Source organism: Chrysemys picta, chromosome 13 (genome assembly GCF_011386835.1).
Source record: "Chrysemys picta bellii isolate R12L10 chromosome 13, ASM1138683v2, whole genome shotgun sequence".
NCBI classification, from domain to species: Eukaryota; Metazoa; Chordata; order Testudines; family Emydidae; genus Chrysemys; species Chrysemys picta.
The window spans coordinates 38,912,441-38,936,127 of NC_088803.1; the positions used below are offsets into that span (position 1 = coordinate 38,912,441).

Genomic DNA, 23,687 nt, shown 5'->3' on the forward strand with positions numbered 1-23,687 from the left:
CACACTATTACTGACAAATTGCTGACTTTTATTTCATAATTATATGGTAAAAATGAGAATCAATTGGAATATAAATATGGTACTTACATTTCAGTGCATGTATGTAGAGCAGTATAAACAAGTCATTGGCTGTATGAAATTTTAGTTTGTACTGACTTCGCTAGTGCTTTTTATGTAGCCTGTTGTAAAACTAGGCAAATATCTATTTGAGTTGATGTACCCCATGGAAGACCACTGACCTAGACCATTGGTTCTCAAACTTATTTGATCGCAACCCCCTAATTTGTGTCTGTAGTTGCTATGGTAGGGTGAGCACACTTTCTAAAAGGAAAATGGACCACCATGTGGGGCTCACCCGAACCCTCCTTTCCCTCCCACCACGCAGAGCTGGCCCGAGCCATAGCCCCATCGCTCATCCCACCAAATCCTTTTTTGGCAAAACTGGGTATTTGTCCCATTTGCTCTTGCCAACTGATCATCAAAAAAAAGTTGGGATGACTGGGACAGGGCTTAAAAAGGGGATGGTCCCAGCCAAAACAGGCCAGATGATCACCCTCAGCTGTGGTAAGAGCTGCCCAGAGAGCCCAGGCTGCTATGGGAAGCCCCAGATCCTCCACCTGCCCTGTGCAGTTTGCCAGGTGCCTGAGAGCAGCCCCCAACCTGGGTCCCTGCCCCCTGGGGCACGCCGCCTAGAGCAGGTGGAGGGTTTGGGGTTCCTCACAATGGCCCAGGATCCCTAGGCAGCTCTTACCACCACTTGTATCTGGCTTCTGGCCTGGCCAGAGGGGAGCTTGGGGGGAAGGGGAGGAGCAGGGGGCCCCATGGTGAGGGGGACTTGGGGGAACCCAAATGTTCTTTGTGCCCAGGGCCCCCATAAATCTTAAACCACTTCTGCACAGCCGACACTGCTACAGCAATTTTACGTGACACTGCCATCGGTTTGGCTTGGGCTACCTAAATTAAAACACAATTGGGATGGTGTAAGAGGTGACTGGCACCTAAATTCCCTCTCTTCTAGGCTGTTTTTTGTGTGTCTCTCCTAGGAACATAACAAAATTGCACTACTTGTCTAAAGAAAAAAAGATAAAAGGATGAAGACCAGATTAAGAGAACTGGCAGGGAAATTCCTTGGGGGAGATTTAAATTTAGGCCACTTTTGGATGCGGAAGATGGGCATGTATGAAGAGCAATTTGGTTCAAATGGATCACTAAAATACAAAGGTGATATATCCAAAGCTGTCAAACCAGCATTACATTAGAGGGAATACAGTGTAAGCAGTTAAAAAAAAAAAAAAAAAAAAAGTCGGGAGGCTTGTAGTCGGAACCCCTGTATCTACTCCCAATTCTGAAACAAAAACAATTTAGGGCAACTTCAAGTCCTTTCTTGCACATGAACAGTGAGGCTCATAAGCATATGCATTTCTGTGTTACCTCTTCAAGAAAACAAAATGTGATTTCACAGATGTCACACTGCATCTCTAGAAAGCAGATGAAAGAAAAAGGATGCAACCCATTCTTATCTTGTTTTGTAAATACCTCAGTTACTAGAGGCATCTGAGGAAAGGGCCATATAGACTATTATATTTAGATCACCCTCCATATTATATTATATTATAGAGGGTGACCTAAAAGCAAACTCTCCTCTCGTGTCTACCCATGCATTCATTCCCCTAAGAAAAACTGTTTAGACTGAGTCACTTTCCAATGGTAATGGGAATTCTAATCAAATTGACTTAATTACTAAAAATATACCTGAGTCATTCATGCTGCTGTTCCTCTTGGCATAGGCACTGCGGACCACCTGCTCATAAACCTGAGCTCCTATTGTTCTCATATTCTCACGAATCATGATGCCTTGGGCTTGCATCATGAAGAGGTAGGTGTTCACTGAAAGAAATAACCAGAGAGATTAAATTAGCAGCAAATTTTATAGGTAAGAGAAACTCAAATACTTAACCCTTTTTGGAACCATTCTGCTTCACCTCAGTTTCCTTGAGTCAAGGAGCTCTTGGGGGGGGGGGGGGGGGAGTGGGGGACATGCCCAAGTTGCCCGATGTGGGATGGGAAAGATCATACAATTTCACAAGGCTACATCTAAGGCATATTTCAAAATATATCTGGAACAATAAAAGGAATTTAAACTATTTAGTCCTAAAATCCAGGACTATATTTTATAGTTAGAGACTACATTCCTACTAAACCCTGATACCACTGGGTGACGTTTTTAGTAAACCAGGAAATACAGGACTTTGTAAGTGGGGGACTTCACTAAGAGTGAATTAAGGGTTTTGGTGCGGATGGTGCACTACAGCCTGATTAGTAACAGAAATCAGCACATAAACATGGAATTTATTCCATTTTCATTAGCCTTGAAGCTCACCTTTAGTCAGTATGTTAGCAAAGCCTGTCTGTTGGGATGCTTAGAACTAGACTAGTAAATAGTAATAACTCTACCTTTACTCATCATGTATCTTTTTACATGTGGCTAAGTCCTCTGCTGCCTTTTGTCTGGTCCCCTTCTGTCTTTTCCAAGGCCCCTATGTATCATGTTTGGACATATGCATTTTTGTGCCACCAGCCATTTTGGACAAAAAAGGATTTTTTAAAAATAGATTTACCCTTACTGGCAGCATTACTAATAAATACAGATGACATATGCCTTTCCTCGCTTTCTGAGGAACATACAGAGAACTTACAGCAGAGCTGTAAGATCTCCTGCTTAGCTGCTCTATCCCAACGAGAGAGCTCTCCCATCAACATCATTAAACCATCCCCAGCAAGCAGCAGCAGGTATGTTGGCAGGGAGGCTCATGCCGACATAGCGCTGTCCACATTTACACCGACAGAAGTGCCACTTATGTCTCTCAGTGGGGTGTTTTTTCACACACTGGAGCAACATAAGTTATACCGACAAAAGTGCTAGTTTATACACAGCCACAGTCAATTTCTAAATAAAGTCCATTTGAACAACTGCACCAAGGCCACAGATTATTAATGACAAAGAAGATGTATCCTAGAAGCGAGTTACATTGTAGAGCACAGAAAAGAGCAGAGCATCTCACCCCATAGGCTGCCACTAGCCTGATAGCAGAAACCCCTACCAAAGGCGGGGGTTAGCCATGTGGAATGGAATAAGGGAAACTGGAATAAAGGGCAGGCATGTAATAGTCTGTGAGGGGATTTCTATCTATTTTTAAAGAAAATTGCTAAAAGAATTGTGTAGAAAGAGGAAATTTTATACCTGGTCCAAAATTAAAAGACAAATAAGGCTCACTGACAAATTTACATAGGTTTTGTAAAAATTGTGGTAAAGAAGTCTACATACATTCTCCTTCTGGTTTTATCTTTCATTTACATTTTAATATACTACAATGAATAATTCCACAAAAGGCCATGGGGTGGCTCAGGAAAATGTGATATAACTTAATATTCTGACCTTCTGATGACTCAGCTGATGAGGCACGATTTTTGGCAAGTTCCTAGGAGAAGCAGGAGTTTCTGCCATTTGGATAGTGACAGTTTATGGAGTGAGATGCCTTTTTTTCCTTTCTGTGCTTTGTAAAAACTTTTGGACAACTCAGAGAAGAGGGTACAATGACCCAGGTGTCAGCCTTGGCACATAAAAGCTCTCCTCAGTGTACATGCCATGGCAGCACTTTAACGTGGCTTGTGTAGTCAGGCAGAGCTGGTGCACTGTTCACTGGCACTTTACAGCGCTGAAACTTGCTGTACTCAGGGGGTGTTTTTCCACACTCCTGAGCGAGAAAGTTGCAGTGCTGTAAATTGCCAGTGAAGACAAGCCCTGAGTATCACTGCTCTAAACCATGCGGTCCCATCTTTGCTTTGAGCAAAATTCTATCTAATCAGCATTGTCTCTAATCTGTGTCTCAGCACTTCCGAGGATGGTCACACCCTTATTTCAAGAGACTGTTTTCCTTATAGCCTAGCAGCCCTCAGTGATAAGCGTCTTCCTCTGTGACTAGAATGTTCCCAATGTCTAAGATCATTACTCTATTTTATCTCTACCCCAGAGGACAATCACCCCTTTTAACCTCAGATAAGATGTTGTACAGCACTTTGAGGGCGAAGCATTATGCAAATACTATGTATTTGTTATTGTATTCCCCAACCCTTTAATCAGGTTTCTTGCTGGCTACAAGAAGAATTCATTTTCACTAGTCTTTTCATTGTCAGATCTTCTGTTCCCTTTTGCCACTTTGCATCACAATTCTAATGAGATTTAAAATGTTAGTATTCATTTTAGGGGCCTGAATAGAGGAAAAAACAGACTGTTTGAAAGTAGAGGAAAAATGCAGGTTAAATTAACCTAACACAGGTAAATGATTTAAACAAGGGTATTTAAAAGTGACCCAAGGCCCCCTGAAGCAATGAGATGGAAAAGCTAGAAGGAGAGATGAAAATACTAACAAGTTAAACAAAGATGACATCATTCATTAAAAAGGAGGCCCTCAGCACAAGGGTGAGCAATAAACCAACAAAATACCTCTGAACCCAAGGACAAGGACCATACATTTTTGTAACAAGCAACTGGCTTTCTGTAGCAACATACAGCACAAAGGCTTAACTTGGAAAAACAAAGGTTGGCTCATACCAGGAAGCTCCAAAGCTTATTATGCACCTACTCAGTCACTGACAGCCCAGGTTAGAAAGGTTACTCTAGGGCAGTGGTTCTACTGGGCCCCTTTCTGAGTCTGATTTGTCTTGCGAACCCCCAAGTTTCACCTCACAAACTACTAGCTTACAAAATCAGACAAAAATACAAAAGTCACAGCACATTATTACTGAAAAAAATGCTTACTTTCTCAATGTTACCATACAATTATAAAATAAATTGATTGAAATTTGTACATACATTTCAGAGCAGTATAAACAAGTCATTGTATAACATTTTAGTTTGTATGGACTTCACTAGTGCTTTTTATATAGCCCGCCATAAAAATAGGCAAACGTCTAGATGAGTTGATACACCCCCAGAAGACCTGTGTGTACTCCCAGGCACTAGGGCACTGCACCCACATTCCCCAGTACAAAGTTCTAAACTGAGGGCATGTCTACACTACAAGCACTACAATGGCCCAGCTGCGGCACTGCAACTACAGCACTGTACCCCTCAAAAGGTGGTAGTTATGTTGATGGCAGAAATCTTCCATTGACCTAGCTGCGTCTACAGTGAGGTCGATCTAACCCCAACGATGTCGCATAGGTAAGGCTGAGAATTTTTCACAGAGGTCACGGATTCCATGACTTTCCGTGACTTCTGCAGCGGCCGGTACACCTGGCCCAGGGGTCGCCTGAGCAGCTCTTGAGACAGTCGCACTGGCCGCTGCTGGGGCAGTCTCAGGCCACCGCCTCCCACCTCCCGCAGAAGCAGGAGTTTGGGTGTGGGAGGGGGCTCTGGGTAGCGCTTACCGTGGGGGGGTCCCCAGAAGCAGTGACATCCCACTCCCTCAGCTCCTAGGCAGAGGCGTGGCCAGGCAGCTATACACACTGCCTCCACCTGCAAGCACCACCCCTGCAGCTCCCATTGGCCGTGGTTCCTGGCCAATGGGAGTTGGAGCCAATGCTTGTAGTGGAGGCAGTGTGCAGAGCTGCCTGGCCACACCTCTGCCTAGGAACTGAGAGAGAGGAATGTCGCCGCTACCAGGGAGGCGCGGTGCCCCCCAGGGATGCTACTCCCTCCCCAAGCACTCACAGTGCCCTCCGGGCCAGCCCCCCAAAGATTTAGTCAGGGTATATAGTATAAGTCATGGACAGATCACAAGCCGTGAATTTTTGTTTACTGCCTGTGACCGGTCCATGACTTTTACTGAAAATACCCATGACTAAAATCATGGGCAGCGAGTAAAATAGGCCAGGGGAGAATCTGCCTCCTCCGGAGCTGCTGAGGCAGCCAGACCCCCAGTTGCGGGGTTTGATGACAAAGTTTTTGCTTCATTATGCCCCATGCAGATTCCAGGTTTTCCTCCTCAGCCGCCCTGCTGGGGCCAGGGGAGGGGCGCCTATCCTGCAGCCCCAGAACTCCCATTGTATAAAAAATGCTGCCATTATTAGGAACCTTAAAATTATCCATAACTGGGACATGCGATTTGTTCAGATTACAGGAAGCCATATTAAGCACTGCAGTCTTTATCCATATAAAGCACTTAAACAACTTCAACGGGAGTCATGGTTGTTCAGCAGGTCATGATCAAGCCCAGAGATAGCCATGCTTAAGTCTTCAATAAGGAATTTCTGAACTGCACTCAAACCTCCCCAATAGAAGTTATTAGCTTCCAAGTGGAGTTTCAAAGTTACTGATTTTGACCTATAAAACGGTGAGTAATTTGGGACTTTTCTACTTACAAACTGCTTCTCTCCATGCAAAACTGGCACAGCTATGATCAGCAGAAGAACTCAAGCTACCAAATATCCTGTTGCTGTTTTGTCTACAAAAGAATGTGCATATGTACATATGCAGTTGCAGTGCTTGTTCAGGTTGAACTATGCTTCAGCTATGCAGTAATTCTTCTTGGAATGAGATCTTGTTGATCTAATGCAGGGGTAGTCTAAAACAGGCAGATCACAGGCCAAATCAAGATCACTAGATGCTTCTGAATAGACTCTGAAATCTTATTTATTTATTATCATTATTGTTATTTTATTATTTTCTTGAGTCTGGACCTTGACTATACCCTTGACTTAGAAATCTGGGCCTTGACAAAAAATAAACTATCCCTGATCTAATGGTTCATACAGGATTATTACTATTAAATTATGTTTGCATAGTGCTTTTCATCTCATAGCAACACCAAGTAATTTACAAGCTATATTTATACCAAAGGTGGCAGACAACTGATATACAGCACGTTGCATGACAATGGAGGGAGAGAGATGCTGGCTAATGCCAACTTGGCTGGGATTTATAAATATGGAACCAGATTTATCAAACTTTAGTCTTAATGTCATTTAAGGCATCCAACTGCAGCTAGAAATCCCCACTTTTGAGATGTGACAGTATGGTAGATCTCAGAGAGAGAGCGAGAGAGAGAGAGAGAGAGAGCGCGTGAGTGCCTTATAAGCTTATAACAAAGGAAAGAATGGCCATGGCCCAAGAACTACAGACACTAGTTTTTGCTACGAAACTAAAGATAGATGGGAATAGCTTTAACTGTGAGACAAAGCCCAATTACATAGTCAATGCTGCAGGCTGCCTGTAATAACTTTTCAGTTGGTCTTTTAGTAGCCCTTCTAACAAAGAAATAGAATAACCTCTTCTCATGGGAAATGAATTTAATTTCACTATAAAGATACGCCAACAGTGGGAAACTTTCCAGTTCAGAGGCTTATTAGGAAGAGGTCCTGAACAACTATTCCTGCTAACCAGTCTATGCAAGAAGGGATAAGAGTCCAGTGACAGTCACTGTCTGTTAGCACATTTCTGAAATAGGAAGAGGAAAGAAATGCTTTCTTTAGTGTTTCATTGTTGGGAGGAAACAGTAAGAACATCTAGTTTGTTTTATTAATGAAATAATGCACTCAGCAGCAGATGGTATGAAGATAAAAATACAGCAGGAACTGCTAGACAACAGCCAGGAAGGGTGCAGGGGGGGGAATTCAGTTAACAGACAGCAACCTGAGAGAATCAAAGGGGTGGGTTCACACACTACAGAAACAGTTATCAGCTTGGAGTACTGGAGCCCGATGTTTCCTGATGAGACAATCTTCCCAGACTACTCTTAAAAAAAAAAAAATACTAAAACCATGACCAACAAAAAAGCATGCAGTATGATTTAGGGGCGCTCGTATCAACCTCTGTTTCTACAGTATCTGACATTCTTCCTGATTTGTAAGTAGGCCTGAAAGCCTTGTTTAATGCATATGGACCACTTCTGAATTAACAAAAAATATTCTAATCAAGCTATGTTAACTTTTTCAGGAAAACTAGGGTTTATGGAATGCTATTCACCTGCGTTCCAGAACGTAACTGGTGACCAATCCCAACTGTCATCTAGGAACAAGTCTGACAGTAAGCTCCAGAAATTACTGACCCTAAGAGGATAAGCTCTTCAGGGCAAGGGCCATCTTTTTCTTACATGTTTGTCAAGCGTCTAGCACAACATGACCCTGACCCATCATTGCGGCTCCTTGGCACTACCGCAGTACAAAGATTGAACTCCACTTTTGGAAATAATGCAAAGCTGACAATATTACACAAAATATTGCACTCAGCAGTACACATGCAATATGCTAAAGAATCTGAAAAACAGATCTCTTAATTCATTTTATTAATACTAATGTGTATTACAGTAGCATAGAAGCTCCAATCATGATCAGGACACCATTGTTTTTGTCCACTGACTAGTACAGATAGACATGTTCCCTGATGCAAAGACCTTGTAATGTGGCTTAAAAGAGACAAACGGATGTAATAACCAACAGAGCCTTCTCTACAGCGAAGCTTTTGTTAAACTCCTCCAGCAGCATTCTACCCCCACTGCAGCTCCATTGGTGGTAGCAGCGGTGAGAGCTTTTACCGAAGCTCAGCACAGACAAGGCCTTAAATAACTGTGCAATTCCTATGACTGTTAGACTACCAAGAGCACAGAGTGGGCACTGAGCGATTAGGAGGCTGGATTTTTTTTTTAATTTTCCCTCCCCATATTGTACATGCAAAGATACACCAGCAATTCTACTGGCCCTCTATCTAATGTAGATAAGAAGAAAAAAGTATTCTCCAACTATGCAGCTGCAAAAACATGCAGTTTTATAGGTCTTGAATTTATATTAATTTTAGAGAACAAATGCTTATTCTTAAATGTGGTAACATTGGTATCACCCCTTTATCTACCATTTATTAATAAGTTATTCCTTGCTGAACAATTTATAGCACTAGCTAGGCTAAAAATTAACAGCGCAGAAGCACCACACGCAAGTAATTACAAAACATTTACCCAGAACTGGCAAGTTTTCAAACTGCACATGTATGGATTGACTGAAGAAACAGATTAGACATCATAAAGTATTGCTTAACCAGAAATTGAGTATTGAGTATTTCTCTATATATACACTATCTCAGAAATGTGAAAGTATATTGAGGCTGCAAAAGAGGATTTGTAGATTTTTTTTTAAGACTAGAAGGGACCTACGATCATGTAGACTGACCTCCTGCAAAACACAAGCCATAGACTGTCACACAGGAATTCCTGCATCCAGCCCATACCTTCTGGTTGAGTTACAGCATTTTGTTTTTAAACCAAAAGACCTCCAGTCTTGGTTTACAATCTTCAAGTGATGAAGAATGTACAACAACTCACAGTAAGTTGTTCCAGTGGTTAATTGGGATGATTTAACTTCAAGAGAACTAGCTTCTAAAATACATACTGTTCATTTGAGTGTGCCTTTCATCCATGGACCTCAAAGTTGCATATATTAAATCTCAATCTCTGAGGTAGCTGAGTTGTTATATGATTAACCATATAAACTGGGAGCCAGAATTCTAATCCTAGCTCTGATACATACTTGATGTGTGGCCCCAGGTAAGTAATTCCCCAAGGGTAAACGATGTCCTGGATCTTCCATCTATAAGATATGGGAATAACTGCTCCTTGCCATAAATCAGTATGCTCAGACAGTGCTATGAAGGTGTAGGGGTGCTGTTTTTAACATCTTATTAGCTAAGTGTATACTGTCATTTTCTGAATGGCAAACAGGCATATAATTTAAACTACTTGTCTACTGTCAGTACCAAGCCAGTCAGAAATAAAACCCAGTCTGATTCCCAGTCTCCTGCTGTAATTACTAAACCTTTTCTCACGAAAAGTGATACACCTGGGAGGAAAAAAATATGGAGCACATCAACCAACATTTGCCTAAATTAATGATTACCCTTCCTAGCAAAAAGAACGAGGAGTACTTGTGGCACCTTCGAGACTAGCAAATTTATGTGGGCATAAGCTTTCGTGGGCTAAAACCCACTTCATCAGATGCATGCCTTCCTAGCAAGATTTGGATCCTCTTATTTTAAGGTAATTAGAGTTCATGAAGAGACGCAATTCCACATTAGCTTGTCTCTTGTTTACATTCCTTCCCTCCCCCTTCACAACTATGCAGATGTCGTTGTCTCTCCATTTACTGTAATCAATCAAGGAGAGAGTTAAGAGACCAGACTAACTTCTTGCTAGGGTCTCCCTTTCCCCAGGCCGGTAACCCTCTCTCTAAGAGGAAGGGAAACATCAGCTGTGGATCCGATTTTCCACTAAGCCAAGAAAAGTAATGCTACTGTGTCCAATTAGGACTTATGGGCATTACACAGTTAAGTCTATAATGCCACAGACTCTCTCCTCAATGAGCTTAGTACTAATATCAGTAACCAACACCTTATCTCTTCTTAACGTGGCACCACCTACGTACTGAGAACCTGAACCCTGGCAAATGCTTACAGTTCAGCCTGTAGGAAACAACAGCAAGAGCCGCATCAGAGTCCCAACCACCACCTCAGAACTGCTTTTATTTTAAGACCGTCATAAATCTGTCATTCACTGAGCACTGATTCCTCACTATCCTTAGGCAGAGTGGGATCTTTACTTAATTTACAGAGCCATATGCTTTCAAACAAGTTTCTGGGGAGAAAGAGAGGGACTCATGCCCTCCCTTAAATGCAAGAGATCCAACTAGTTAGTTCCTACTCCCACCCCCATTCCTTGGGCCAGAAGGTGGCAAGAATGCCAGAGGCAAAAACCTTTTAAGAGAGAGCAGCAAATGCCACTAAAGGAATGCTCAGATCAATCCACAGTCAGCCTCAACTAGATCTAAGGTGCCACAAGTACTCCTGTTCTTTTTGTAGATCTAAGAAGGGGTCTCCTGAACTCCTGGACCAGGGGAGCGTGTATGTATAACGTCATTCATTCCCCTCCCCAAAACAAGAATGCCTAAAAACATGGTGCTGTCTTTCAGTTTCACCTTCAAGTTCCAGATATCAAGAAAATCATACTTGGGGGAGGCTAAATTTGAGCTATTTCCTGCACTTCTTCAAAATAAAACCACTACATTTATTTACATGGTGTTTCTAGCTGTGTTGACCTTTGCAGGCCCAAAATTCAGACACTCTAGAGCAGGCTGCTACATCCAGGGAAGAATAGACAATAGAAATCATTTTCTTAAAAATTTAAAGCCACTATCTATATCACATTCAATTTAAAGAAAAATAGCATTTGGACTGGTTAGTCCTTTAAATTAGAAAAAGATTACCTATGCTCAGGAGAGATTACAAATTATTTTTAGCCTGGAAGATTTTAAACAGAATAATGGGTTTATCTGGTTTGGTGGATTAAATAAAGCCTTGCCATCCAATCCAATCCTAGCTTCCTAACCAAGTTTTAGCACCCCAGCCATAAGAATTAAACAGTTTATGGCATGCAGTCATTTGGGACATTCCACATTTCTCAGACAGGAGTAAGATACTTGATATACTTCTCAGCAGTGCAGTTTCAATTCACTACTGGTGAAGACGAAATGAATCTAAGCTGTTAACACAACAAACTAGGAGCTGTGGCTGCAACGCCATTCTTATGGAGGCCAAATGTGTGTGTTTCTGGTCAGTCATCAGATAATAGGTGTCTCACCCCTACTGGGGTCTAGGTTTAATTCAAATTCTGATTAAGTTCTTTTACCTAATGAGAAAACTATAGACTTGACTGATTAACATTCAAGTCTCATGCAAGAATGTTAAAGTTAATAATGCAAAAGGAAAGCACACCCCCTAAATTCTCCAGTGCAAGTGCAAGGCTTGCAATTAATTAAAAAAAAAAAAAAACACACATGGAAATGGAACACATCTGCTCTACAGTCACTGAAACACACATGGGATCACACAATGACATTTTAACGAGTAGAACCAGGCCCTAAAAATATTTGAATATTCTTTCCATCTCCAAAACTTGGGTTTACAGATTCATAGATTCTAGGACTGGAAGGGACCTCGAGAGGTCATCGAGTCCAGTCCCCTGCCCTCATGGCAGGACCAAATACTGTCTAGACCATCCCTGATAGACTTTTATCTAACCTACTCTTAAATATCTCCCGAGATGGAGATTCCACAACCTCCATAGGCAGTTTATTCCAGTGTTTAACCACCCTGACAGTTAGGAACTTTTTCCTAATGTCCAACCTAAACCTCCCTTGCTGCAGTTTAAGCCCATTGCTTCTTGTTCTATCCTTAGAGGCTAAGGTGAACAAGTTTTCTCCCTCCTCCTCATGAAAAATTCTGTGCCAAAGCCAAAAGGGATTGTGAGGCAATGTGCACAGCTTGGAGGGTTGCACTGTTTGCCTCCAGTGTGGCAAAACTGAAGAAAATTTGAGATTCAGCCTCTAACTTCAACATCAACTCAGTGTGCAGCAGCAGTCAAAAAAGTGAACAGAATGTTAGGAATCATTAAGAAAGGGATAGATAATAAAACAGAAAATAGCATATTACTTATATATAAATCCATGGTACGCCCACATCTGGAATACTGTGTGCAGATGTGGTTGCCCCATCTCAAAAAAGATATACTGAATTGGAAAAGGTTCAGAAACGGGCAACAAAAATGATTAGGGGTATGGAACAGCTGCTGTATGAGGAGAGATAAATAAGACTGGAACTTTTCAGCTTGGAAAACAGGTAACTAAGGGGGGATATGATAGAGGTCTATAAAATCATGACTGGTGTGGAGAAAGCAAATAAGGAAGTGTTATTTACTCCTCCTCATAACTCAAGAACTAGGGGTCACCAACTGAAATCAATAGGCAGCTGGTTTAAAACAAACAAAAAGAAGTATTTCTTCACACAACGCACAGTCAACCTGTAGAACTCTTTGTCAGAGGATGTTGTGAAGGCCAAGACTATAACAGGGTTCAAAAAAGAATTAGATAAATTCATAGAGGATAGGTCCATCAATGGCTATTAGCCAGAAGGGGCAGGGATGGTGTCCCTAGCCTCTGTTTGCCAGAACCTGGGAATGGGCGGCAGGGGATGGGTCACTTGATTACCCATTCTGTTCATTCCCTCTGGGGCACCTGGCACTGGCCACTGTCAGAAGACAGGATACTGGGCTAGATGGACCTTTGGTCTGACCCAGTATGGCCATTCTTATGATGTGGTTCATATGTAGTGTCAACACTATTCCTATTTCACAGAAACAGGTTTATTCCCTAAAAGCAATATAAAAATCTAAAACAAAACAAAAAAATCTCCTGCCAAGGTTTTAAACCCTCATACTGGGGCTAAAGAGTCAAGACACAACTGCGGCATGGAGCTCAATATTTCAGATAAGATTCTGATTTCAAGGCAGATGCAATTAACCTAGTAAAACTTAGTATAGCTTCAAGGCTGCTTTATGGTAATGGGACTTTTTTTATCTTAACTGCACCTAATGACTCATCTTCCCCTTATTATTTACTTTAGTCATTGTTCAACATGGTGGAAAATAAAAGTGACATTTCAATATGCATTTTTTCTAAACCTTTTCAGTCCTCCAGCTTGAAATTTGTTAAGTTTCACTGTTGGATTCACACCACTTCCAATTTTTTGAGGGATTTGTGTGTTTGTTTTTTTTAATCACATGGATGACTGTGCCAACAGCTTGGTGCCCTTCGTCAAAAAAATGGGTCACTTATTTTTCACAATACAGTAGAAGTTTCCTGTTGGGAAGACATTCTCCACAGAATGTCAGAACTAAAACTGCAGAGTGAACCTATGGCCCAAAACAATTTCAGACTTCTGGTCTACTTCACTACAGCAGTTTCCTGTAAGCAAGGTCCATTATACTTATGGAAAGTTTTAAAAAAAAGTTTGGCTTCAAAACACAAGAACGCATTTAACAATGTATTGAGGTCAACAGACTAAGTTACTTCTAGATTTAAAATCAAACAATTGTGTCCCAATGCAGCTACAAAAATCATACAAAGTACCCAGACACTGCATAAGATTTCAGAGGGATTCTTATGGTCTGACATTAAAAACTGCAACACTGTAACAAAACTGCTGCAACTGCTATAACAGGAGAAAGATGCAACCTTGATGCTCTGGTATCAAGGCTGCCATTTCACATGATTCATATAAAAACATGTGGTTATGTGATAGGTGTTTATATTAGGCTTTATCAGGAATTATTTATGTAGACTTTGGATAACTTTAAAATATTTCTTCCACCGGGTGGCAAACAGCTGATAGAGATGGCATTATTCAGAAGGTCCAACTTACTGCTAAAGGACAGAGTTGCTATTTGGTCAAGAAGAAGTTATTCTTCTACCCATGGTGAATTTCTTTATCCCTTCTGGTTAACAAATGCACCAGACATTCAGTTGCAGGAAAGCAGAGATCAGGACCTGCCAGACCCAAGTTTAGGCTGCTTAATTTCAGGTGAACGAGGACTGCGCTCTAGACCAGAACTAATATGATAGCTGGGTCCTTATTTCTGAACTGCCTATTTTGTGAGAACATTCAGAAAAAGGGAAATTTTATGGGGATACAAAGTTGTCTGTGTACGAAGCCCATGTTCTCAGGAATTTTGTAAGCGCAAAAGGTAGCATAAGCACAAGCTGTTCTTGTTATACAGGAAGGCAATGTTTATTTTAAAAACTTCCAGTTCAACTTTTAGTATTGAGAAAGTTATCTTTCCATTTTAGGTTCAATGATTCCAATTCCATTAGCAGGTTTTCAATGTCAAAATAAGATCCACATGAATGTAATTTACAAAGCTTACTCAACAGATATTCTTACTTTCATGGCTGAAACAATGTTTTTTGTTTGTTTGTTTCCAACCCCTTTGGGGAAGGTGGAGAGGAGGAATGGAAAAGAGATGAGGTTCTCTCTCTCCTCCCCAAACGATAGACAGAGTCTTTTAAAGGCCAAACATACATTCAATGTAAGCAACTGGAATTCTAAATGGACAACTGGTATCTGAAGGCGAGCAGAGACGTATTTACATATCTTTATTTCATAAATCCCTATTTTTGAAGTGGCCACTGCATAAGCTCAGTTACTTTGTTTACAGGAGGTGGCTTCTAGAAGCCACCATAATTTCCCCCTTATAGTTCCCACATCCTTTTGGCCATGGAAAGCTATGTTTACCAAAACTACTGCCTGAATTGACCAGACATGGTCCTGTAAGACTGGTATGCCCCCTCCTTCACAGCAGGAACAAAATGCATAGCAGGTGAGGCAAAAGCACTACTAGACTTTACCACCACCACCACCATACTTAAAACATTGTCCAACCTGTTACAATCGAATTAAAAAAAAAGTAAAATTTACAGTCTGATATTAAGTGTTAACAAGGCTACCCTGGGAGACTGAAACAATGAAGAGTCCTTGGGGCACCATAGAGACTTATTTATTTGCCCAAATAAATTTGTTAGTCTTTAAGGTGCCACAAGGACTCTTCGTTGTTTTTGCTGATTCAGACTAACATGGCTACCACTCTGAAACCTGGGAGACTAAGTTTATCAAGGGGAATAAGTACCTCATCAGCACTGTCTTATAATCAGACTTCAGAATGCACCCTGAGGGCAATTAAGTAGTCCCCACCACAGCCTGCTGCTTTCTCTACAGCACAAAGACTTGTGTGCTACAAAAGTCAGTTACCAGAATCCACTATTCTAAATTAGCTCTAACCAGTGGATCTGCTAGTGGTACTCTATGTTTTGTAGTTTGTCTAATCAGAAAAAAAGTAACCAATAAAATGCTATACCATTGCTATGAGGTCAAAAAAATAAACAAACAATCTTGTGGTGCATTTTATCCATATTGTGGAATTTTAGAAACTAAACTTGTTAAGAGCCAAGGCACTATCCTTGGCATTCTTGACAAATTCCAATACATTCTGCCTCCCTAAATTCCTCCTACAGCTTCAAGGATAGGGTATTCCACCCTTCCTATTCTCAATTATTTCATAGTGTTGATGTGAATTATTATTAAACTGTTGCCATGTTCCACTCCAAAGGCCACTTACACTTTTGGGGGGAGGGGGGGAGACACGGGACAATAGCCTCTTAATTACCTCTTCATTATATAATGAAGCTGCTTAGCTAATGGATCTTAGAGCACTTTGAGATCTCAAATGAAAGGTGCTAGACAAGTGCAAAGAATTATTAGCACTTTTGCAAATTATCAAAACTACAGGCTCCTCAAATCTATTATATTACTGTGATTCTGTTAAATCCACATTTTTGCATCTGAGCTATTAAAACTTAAGATCTTACTGCATGACACTGATGGGGGTGGAGGAGTCAAAATTTTAAAAGATTTCTCTTCCTATTTCATGAATGATTCAAATTTTCATTGACTGATATGAGAATAGAACAAAAATCGATAGAACATAAGCTGCAATTAGGTTTGACAAGCCCATTGATTGGGCAAATAATGTCAACTGACTATTATTCGACCATGATCAAATACTGTCCAGTATTCCAGCAACGTAGATTGTGGCCTACCTTTCTGATTGCATCATAGTGCCACCTGTTAGCAAGCCTACTTAAATGTCCCAATCACTCACTTGACTAAATGCTAACACCGCCTGTTGGGAAAAGGCGGAACTAACCTCATCCTGACTGACTGGAATCGAAGGGTACATCTACACTACCTGCCGGATCAGCGGGTAGTGATCCATCTATCGGGGATCGATTTATCATGTCTAGCGTAGATGCGATAAATCGATCCCCGATCGCTCAGCCGTTGACTCTGGAACTCCACCACAGCGAGAGGCGGGAGCGGCGGCCATCGATCCCATGCCGCGAGGACGTGAAGTAAGCGATTCTAAGTCAATCTACGATATGTCGACTTCAGCTACGCTTTTCTTGTAGCTGAAGTTGCATATCTTAGATTGAGCCCCCCTCAGTGTAGACCAGGCCTTACTGAACAAACACTATATTTATATGTGTATATCTTTATTTTACACTAGGTCATCAATGTACATGGTGGTTTACAAAACACATTCAACAAGGTAAAAAACAATCCCTGCCCTGAAGAGTTTACGTGCTAAACTGACTACAAACATACAGAAATTCACAAAGAAGGGAGTGGTGGGAGGTAGATAACAGTTCAGTCATTAAACCTCCTCCCTAACTAGAGAGAAGATGTACAGCCATCAAGCTGCATGAAAAATTGGCTTTCTGCCCACCTAGTGTAAATGCATTTAAAAATGACTTTTCTTTTATAGTTACTATGCATTTATTTCATTTTCTTTTCTTTTTTAATAACGGTTCTGTCTTAAGTAAATTTCAAATGTAAATGCTAACCCAACATTAATAAAAATGTTAATTACTACTGTTCTTTAGAGCTTCACTTCATTATGGTGGGGTTTTTTAGTTAAAATAACTCAGGTAAGTAACTTGGTTTTTTTTATAATTAGGCATAAGTATCTAAGGCTAAACCCAGTGGAGACCATAAAGTCTTGTTCTTTTTTTGTTATTGTTAGTAACAATAGTGAGGCAGACAATGAAGCACAACCTTTGGAAAGTGGGGAGGGCCTTGGATGGATGCCAAAGGTGAGCTCCTATTCCTCCTACAAGGTACAATCAGAGTAGTTATAAGTACCAGCAGAAAACTGCAGTGTATCACACCTAATGCACGTAAGGGTATGTGCTGCTTCTGTGGAGTCGCACAATAAATAAAGGTACCAGCTGCAAAACTGAGTCCTTCACACCATGTCACTGAGTGATCCACTGAAAGTGTGATGTGGGATTCAGAGTGATACCAAAATTCTTGACTTCTGGTTTCTAAAGAAAAACACAAAAACCCTTCACTCACAAAGGCTATGTCTACACTAGAGACCTGACAATGGCACTGCCGTACCGATGCAGCTGGCATCGCTGTAAGATCTCTCATGTAGCTGCTATATGCCGACAGGAGAGAGCTCTCCCATCGACATAATTAAACCATCCCCAACAAGCAGCAGTAGCGATGTTGGTGGGAGACGCTTTCCTGCTGACATAGCGCCGTGCGCACTACCACTTATGCCGGCAAAACATATGTTGCTCAGGGAGGGGTGTTTTTTCACACTCCTGAGTGTCGTCAATTTTTCTGACATAAGTGGTAGTGTAGACATGGGCTAAGAGTGATCTCCTCACAGTAACAGCCTCTTACACACACAGTAGTAAAGTCTGGTCTCCTAAAGAGTAATTTCTGATGAAATAAATGGAATAGTGAGTCCTTAGTTCCAGTAGTCAGGGCTTAAAACATTTATCTAACATTTACTGACTCATGGACTAAGCCTCACATCCAGGGTGGAGAGTACCCCCAAAGCCATGCTCCCTGCAATTAAAGAGTGCTGCATTGTGCACCATATGCAGCAAATTTCTATTTAATTGATTTTATTGAAATGATACTATATATTTTGCTTCCAAGTCTCAGTCTCTTGGGTTTCCATTCCCATCTCTGACACTGATTGTCTTAACTACAAGGCACTTCTCCTCCAGCATCCGTAAAATGAGGACTAGAACTACTTATCTACGATAGTAGTGTTTAGGAAGCTAAACCCATTAGACTAATGCACTATGAGCTCCTTGAATGGAGGACAGGATGGAAAAGTTTTCACCTCATGGTCACCATTATCTTTTTGTTTTGTCCTCCCTTTATATTCAAACATTTTAGAGATATAGAAGGGTGTTGCTGCCATTGTACATTCCTGTCTGAATTTCAAGTATTATGTTGTTGGATAAACTACTATACTTAAAAATAAAGGAAGGCTGTCCCCAGTTACCCCCTTTGCTGAAATGCAGTCAAATATTTTAGCTTGATAGCTAGTCTCAGAGCTGGCATTTTCAAGGATTTGATCCATTTAAAATAAGGCAATGAGCTTATCCCTTGATTAAATACGTAGCATAATCCACCTAAATCTTGTTAGCGGAGAAGCAAGTCAATCGTCTTGCTAGTCGTAGGTGGTGTTTTATTTTGCTGCCAGGAAAGCACTGAAGCCGTCTTACTAACTGAAACTACACCTGAGAAAGTCACCTGCATATTACAGCAAAGGAGGAAGTGCTGAGCAAACAATTCTGAGCAGAGGTTTCAACGTTTGCTGAAACAACACAATTCAGTGCATCTGCTGCAGGGAGGTTTAGATTGAGTCAAGGCACTGGAGATTGTGGGTTTCTTTTATAATCCTACAAAATGTGATCTATATCTGCAATAGACAGCAATCAGTGAAAAGATGCAGATTCATCTCAGCACAGGCAACATAATAGATTGCCTACAGACTACCTTCTTCAGTGACTGGGGTCTCAATGGCTCTTTGCTGTATCTTAGCTTGGTCAGCATTAGGGATTCCACTGTTTACCTCTCAGTTAGGATTTTCAATAGCATCACTGAATACAATGTGGGTGGGACGGGGACCACAATTTTATTGCTAAAGAATGGAATTTTTATGGGCATGTCACATTTGCAGCTTGATACTGCTCTCTTCCCAAGGAGAAACTAATCAATACTGCAAGTAGCTGGTATTTAATGGAGGGGAAAACTGAAAGCAAAAATGATGCATTTTTAAGATCATCATCAGGAAGGCCTGGTCTCCACTTAAAAGTTGTGCTGGTATAACTATGTTGGTTAGGGGTGTGATTTTTTTTTTTTTTTTAATCAAAATTGTCCCCTAGTATGGACATAGTTGAACCAATATAAAGGTACTTTATACCAGTGCAACATTCCCCTTCCTGTACATAAATGTGTGATATGTAAAACACCTTCATCCCAAGGACTGTGTCCGCAGTAGGAGAACTGTACTGCTATCCTGATACACTTAAAGCAGTTCAATTTTCTAGTGTGCACAACGCCTAAGTCTCCCTCTTCTACCACATCTCCCAGAAACCCCAGGGATGCTGCTATGCAAGCAGAGCTAGCTGACTCTTAGCTCCTCTTCCCTGTTGTGAGGGACATACAAGCTGGGGAGCAGGGAGACAGTCCACTCTGGGAATTCCAATGTTAGCCACTGACATTAATAGATAAAACAAACTCACAAAAGTCCATTTTAAGCACTGACTAAAAATACCTTTCCCTCTCAGTTGCTTACCTTTCATTCCTTTGGCTCTTGTGAGGTTATCCTTTCAACAGTGCACCAGTTAGGGTCTTCCAAACTGAACAAGATGAGTTTCTACCAGTAAAAATAATCAGGAATTCTCTCTCTTTTTAAGCTTCTAAAGAAATAAGAGGCACAAACCCTCTTTTTCCCCCTTGTGTTCACTTTTAACATTTTTTTCCATCTCGATGCTTACAGTACAATTCTACTCTGAAGAAAGCTCCATGTTCCAGTGATTTCTGCAGCAATGAACTCAATGAGCTCAGTTTGCCTTCAAGAATCAAGCTAGGTTCTTTTCTCACTCTTCACCAGCAAAGGTTCCACAGGCCAAATTATGTCCTCTCTATCTGTGGTGTAAAGTTAATATCTTCATTGGGGCTGCACAGGTGTAACTGAGTGGAAATTAACAAAGAACTCTACTGATCATGCATAAGAAGGGGCAGAATCCAGTTCACACACAGTCGTGTTGGCTCAGCAGAACTAGCAGGAATAATAAAAAGCTAGTGCAACATTGTTGTGAGTCCTTAAATCTGCAGATCTGTATTGATGCATGCATCAATACATTAACAGATCTGTTGACAAAGGTACAAATTTGTACATAAATTAAAGTCTGAAAGTAGCTAAACAGGCACACAGAGAATGAAATACTTTCAGAATAAGCACAGTATACTTTTTGAGGCCTCAGATAAATGAAGTGTAAATTTCCCATTCAAAAGAAGGACCTATTCTCAGATTAGGCTTATTTAAAAGGAAATTGCTTTATATGCAACATTTTGGTGCAAAGGCATCTGGTCTCAGCCCTGGTCTACACTACAGAGTTTGTAAGCTACCTTATGTCAACCTAACTCCAAGGTGTCTACACTAAAAATGCAGCTCTCATTGATGTAACTTGCCCACTACACCAACTTAACTCCACTTTCATGAAAGGCATAGTGCTTAAATCAACATAGTTAAGGTCAATGCAGTGTCAGTGTAGACACTGCATTGCTTACATCAGGGGTCGGCAACCTTTCGGAAGTGGTGTGCGGAGTCTTCATTTATTCACTCTAATTTAAGGTTTCGCGTGCCAGTAATACATTTTAACGTTTTTAGAAGGTCTCTTTCTATACGTCTATAATACATAATTAAACTAGTGTTGTATGTAAAGTAAATAAGGTTTTAAAAATGTTTAAGAAGCTTCACTTAAAATTAAATTCAAATACAGAACCCACCGGACAGGTGGCCAGGACCTGGGCAGTGTGAGTGCCACTGAAAATCAGCTCACGTGCCGCCTTCAGCGCACGTGCCATAGGTTGCCTACCCCTGGCTTACATTGACTGTTGCTGCCTTTCAAAAGCCATCCCACAACTTCCCAAACTGATAGATAAATTGGTGCAAGCACTCCTGGTGAGGACGTGAACAGCTGACACAAGGAGCATAGTGTGGACATGCAAAGCAAGTTTAATTACTGTGTGGTAGCTGTAAGTCAAAGTAACTTAGGCCTTGGCTACACTTGCGAGTTACAGCGCTGTAAAGGCTCCCCCAGCGCTGTAACTCACTCCCCGTCCACACTGGCAAGGCATTTGCAGCGCTGTATCTCCGTGGTTGCAGCGCTGCACGTACTCCACCTCTCCGAGAGGAACAGCGAGTATTGCGCTGCTCCTGCAGCGCCAGTGTGGCCACCGAATGCGCTGTGAATGGCCTCCAGAATTATTCGGCAGTATCCCACAATGCCTGTTCTAGCCACTCTGGTCATTAGTTCAAACTCTACTGCCCTGGCCTCAGGTAACCAACCATGTGACCGACCCTTCACATTCCTCAGGAATTTTAAAAATCCCCTTCCTGTTTGCTCAGCCCGGCGTGGTGTGGAGTGCTATCAGCGAATCTTTCCAGGTGACCATGCCTCCACGCGCCAAGCGAGCCCCAGCATGGAGCAACGGCGAGTTGCTGGACCTCATCAGTGTTTGGGGGGAGGAAGCTGTACAGTCCCAGCTGTGCTCCAGCCGTAGGAATTACGATACCTTCGGGAAGGTATCAAAGGACATGATGGAGAGGGGCCATGACCGGGACACCCTGCAGTGCAGGATTAAAGTGAAGGAGCTGCGGAGTGCCTACCACAAAGCCTGCGACGCAAACGGCCACTCGGGTGCTCCGCCCGCAACCCGCCGATTCTACGAAGAGCTGGATGCGATACTTGGGGTTAACCCCACCTCCACTCCGAGCACCATCATGGACACTTCAGAGCCGGTGGGGGGCGGGGGGAGGAAGAGGAGGAAAACGGGAGTGATGGTGGTGGGCCGGATGGACACCCCCCGGAATCCCTGGAGCCATGCAGCCAGGAGCTCTTCTCGAGCTAGGAGGAAGGTAGCCAGTCGCAGCAGCCGGTACTTGGTGGAGGACAAACAGAAGTGCAGGTTCCCAGTAAGCTTTTTTTTTTTCCCCCCAGGAAGGAATTTTTTCAGTGCGGGCTCTTTGGGAGAGGAGGGTTAGGCATGCATGCCTAGATGCGGAATAGTGCATTGATGTGGTTTATCACATCGTGGTAATCGGCCTCGGTAATCTCCTCGAATGTCTCATCCAGAACGTGTGCAATGCGCTTGGGCAGGTTTATCTGGAGAGCCACCGTGGTCCTTGTCCCAACCAGGCTAACGTGTCCGCGCCACTGTGCCGTGAGGGGCGGGAGTACCATTGCTGCACACAGGCAAGCTGCATATGGGCCAGGGCGGAAGCCGCATTGCAGTAGAAGACCCTCCCTTGCTTCCCAGGTCACCCTCAGCAGCGAGTCCAGGATGAACTCCTGTGGAAAATGTTGGAACAGTGTTCAGTGTAGGTGCCCCCTGAAGCTGTTGCCTCTCCCCAAGGCACAGAAACCCAGAGGACAGTGCAGCCCTGAAACAATCAGTCCCCCTTACTCACCATTTTGAGGATCCCGTGGGATGTGTGTGCTCTGTTTCAGACAGGAAAATTATGCTATTGTGTAGACCCTGTGTGTTTTCTACTCCTTAAGTGCGGGGGGAATCATTACTCTGTCTGGTGTAAACAATGCTGCCTCTGTTAAATGTTGCATTTTGCCTATACAGCTGCATCAACCTTGAGACCTCAGCCGTCCCTCTTATCGCCCGCTCAGAGACTGCAAAGATTCAGGAAGAGACCGCGAAAAAGCAAAGAAGACATGCTGCAAGAAGTGATGCGGCAATCTATTAAAGAGAATGAGAAAGCACAGGACTGGAGGCAGAGAGAAAGCAGGATCCGCCAGGAAAACACAGCACACCGGCAGCAAAGCACTGATAGGCTCATAAGCATCGTGGAGCACCAAGCAGATGCTATCCAGGAACTGGTAGCCATGCAGAAAGAGGAGCAGTACCGCAAACGCCACCCCACCCTACAGCCCTTGTCCCAAAACTCTTTCCGTTGTGCCCCACTGTCACCTCCAACCCACTTTCCCCAACTTCCACGTTCTTCACGCCACCCGCTGCCTCCAACACCAGTATCTTCACCACCCAGCCCTGAAAACCACGACCCTTACCCTCTGCATTCAACTCCCATCACCATGCAGTATGGCTGTCCTGAAGTGCAGCACTCACTGCACAGCACACCAGACAGGACATACGCGAATCTGTGATTGTGCTGTTCCCCACGCCACCCCCTTGTTTCTTTTCAATAAAT

The 23,687-nt window shown here is 42.4% G+C and overlaps 1 protein-coding gene across 3 annotated transcripts in view; it reads right to left on the bottom strand.

The window, feature by feature from the left end:
* The window catches only part of B4GALT5 (beta-1,4-galactosyltransferase 5), a 63,365-nt gene that overhangs the window by 18,841 nt on the left and 20,837 nt on the right, over window positions 1-23,687 (bottom strand). For 2 of the 3 annotated variants that reach the window (XM_005286217.5, XM_005286219.5), the window contains one exon: window positions 1,753-1,887. In XM_005286217.5, coding sequence (XP_005286274.1) covers window positions 1,753-1,887 — 135 coding nt within the window. Of the gene's footprint in view, window positions 1-1,752; window positions 1,888-6,363; window positions 6,488-23,687 lie in introns of those variants that run through there. The other variant, XM_065565966.1, reaches the window with a different exon arrangement.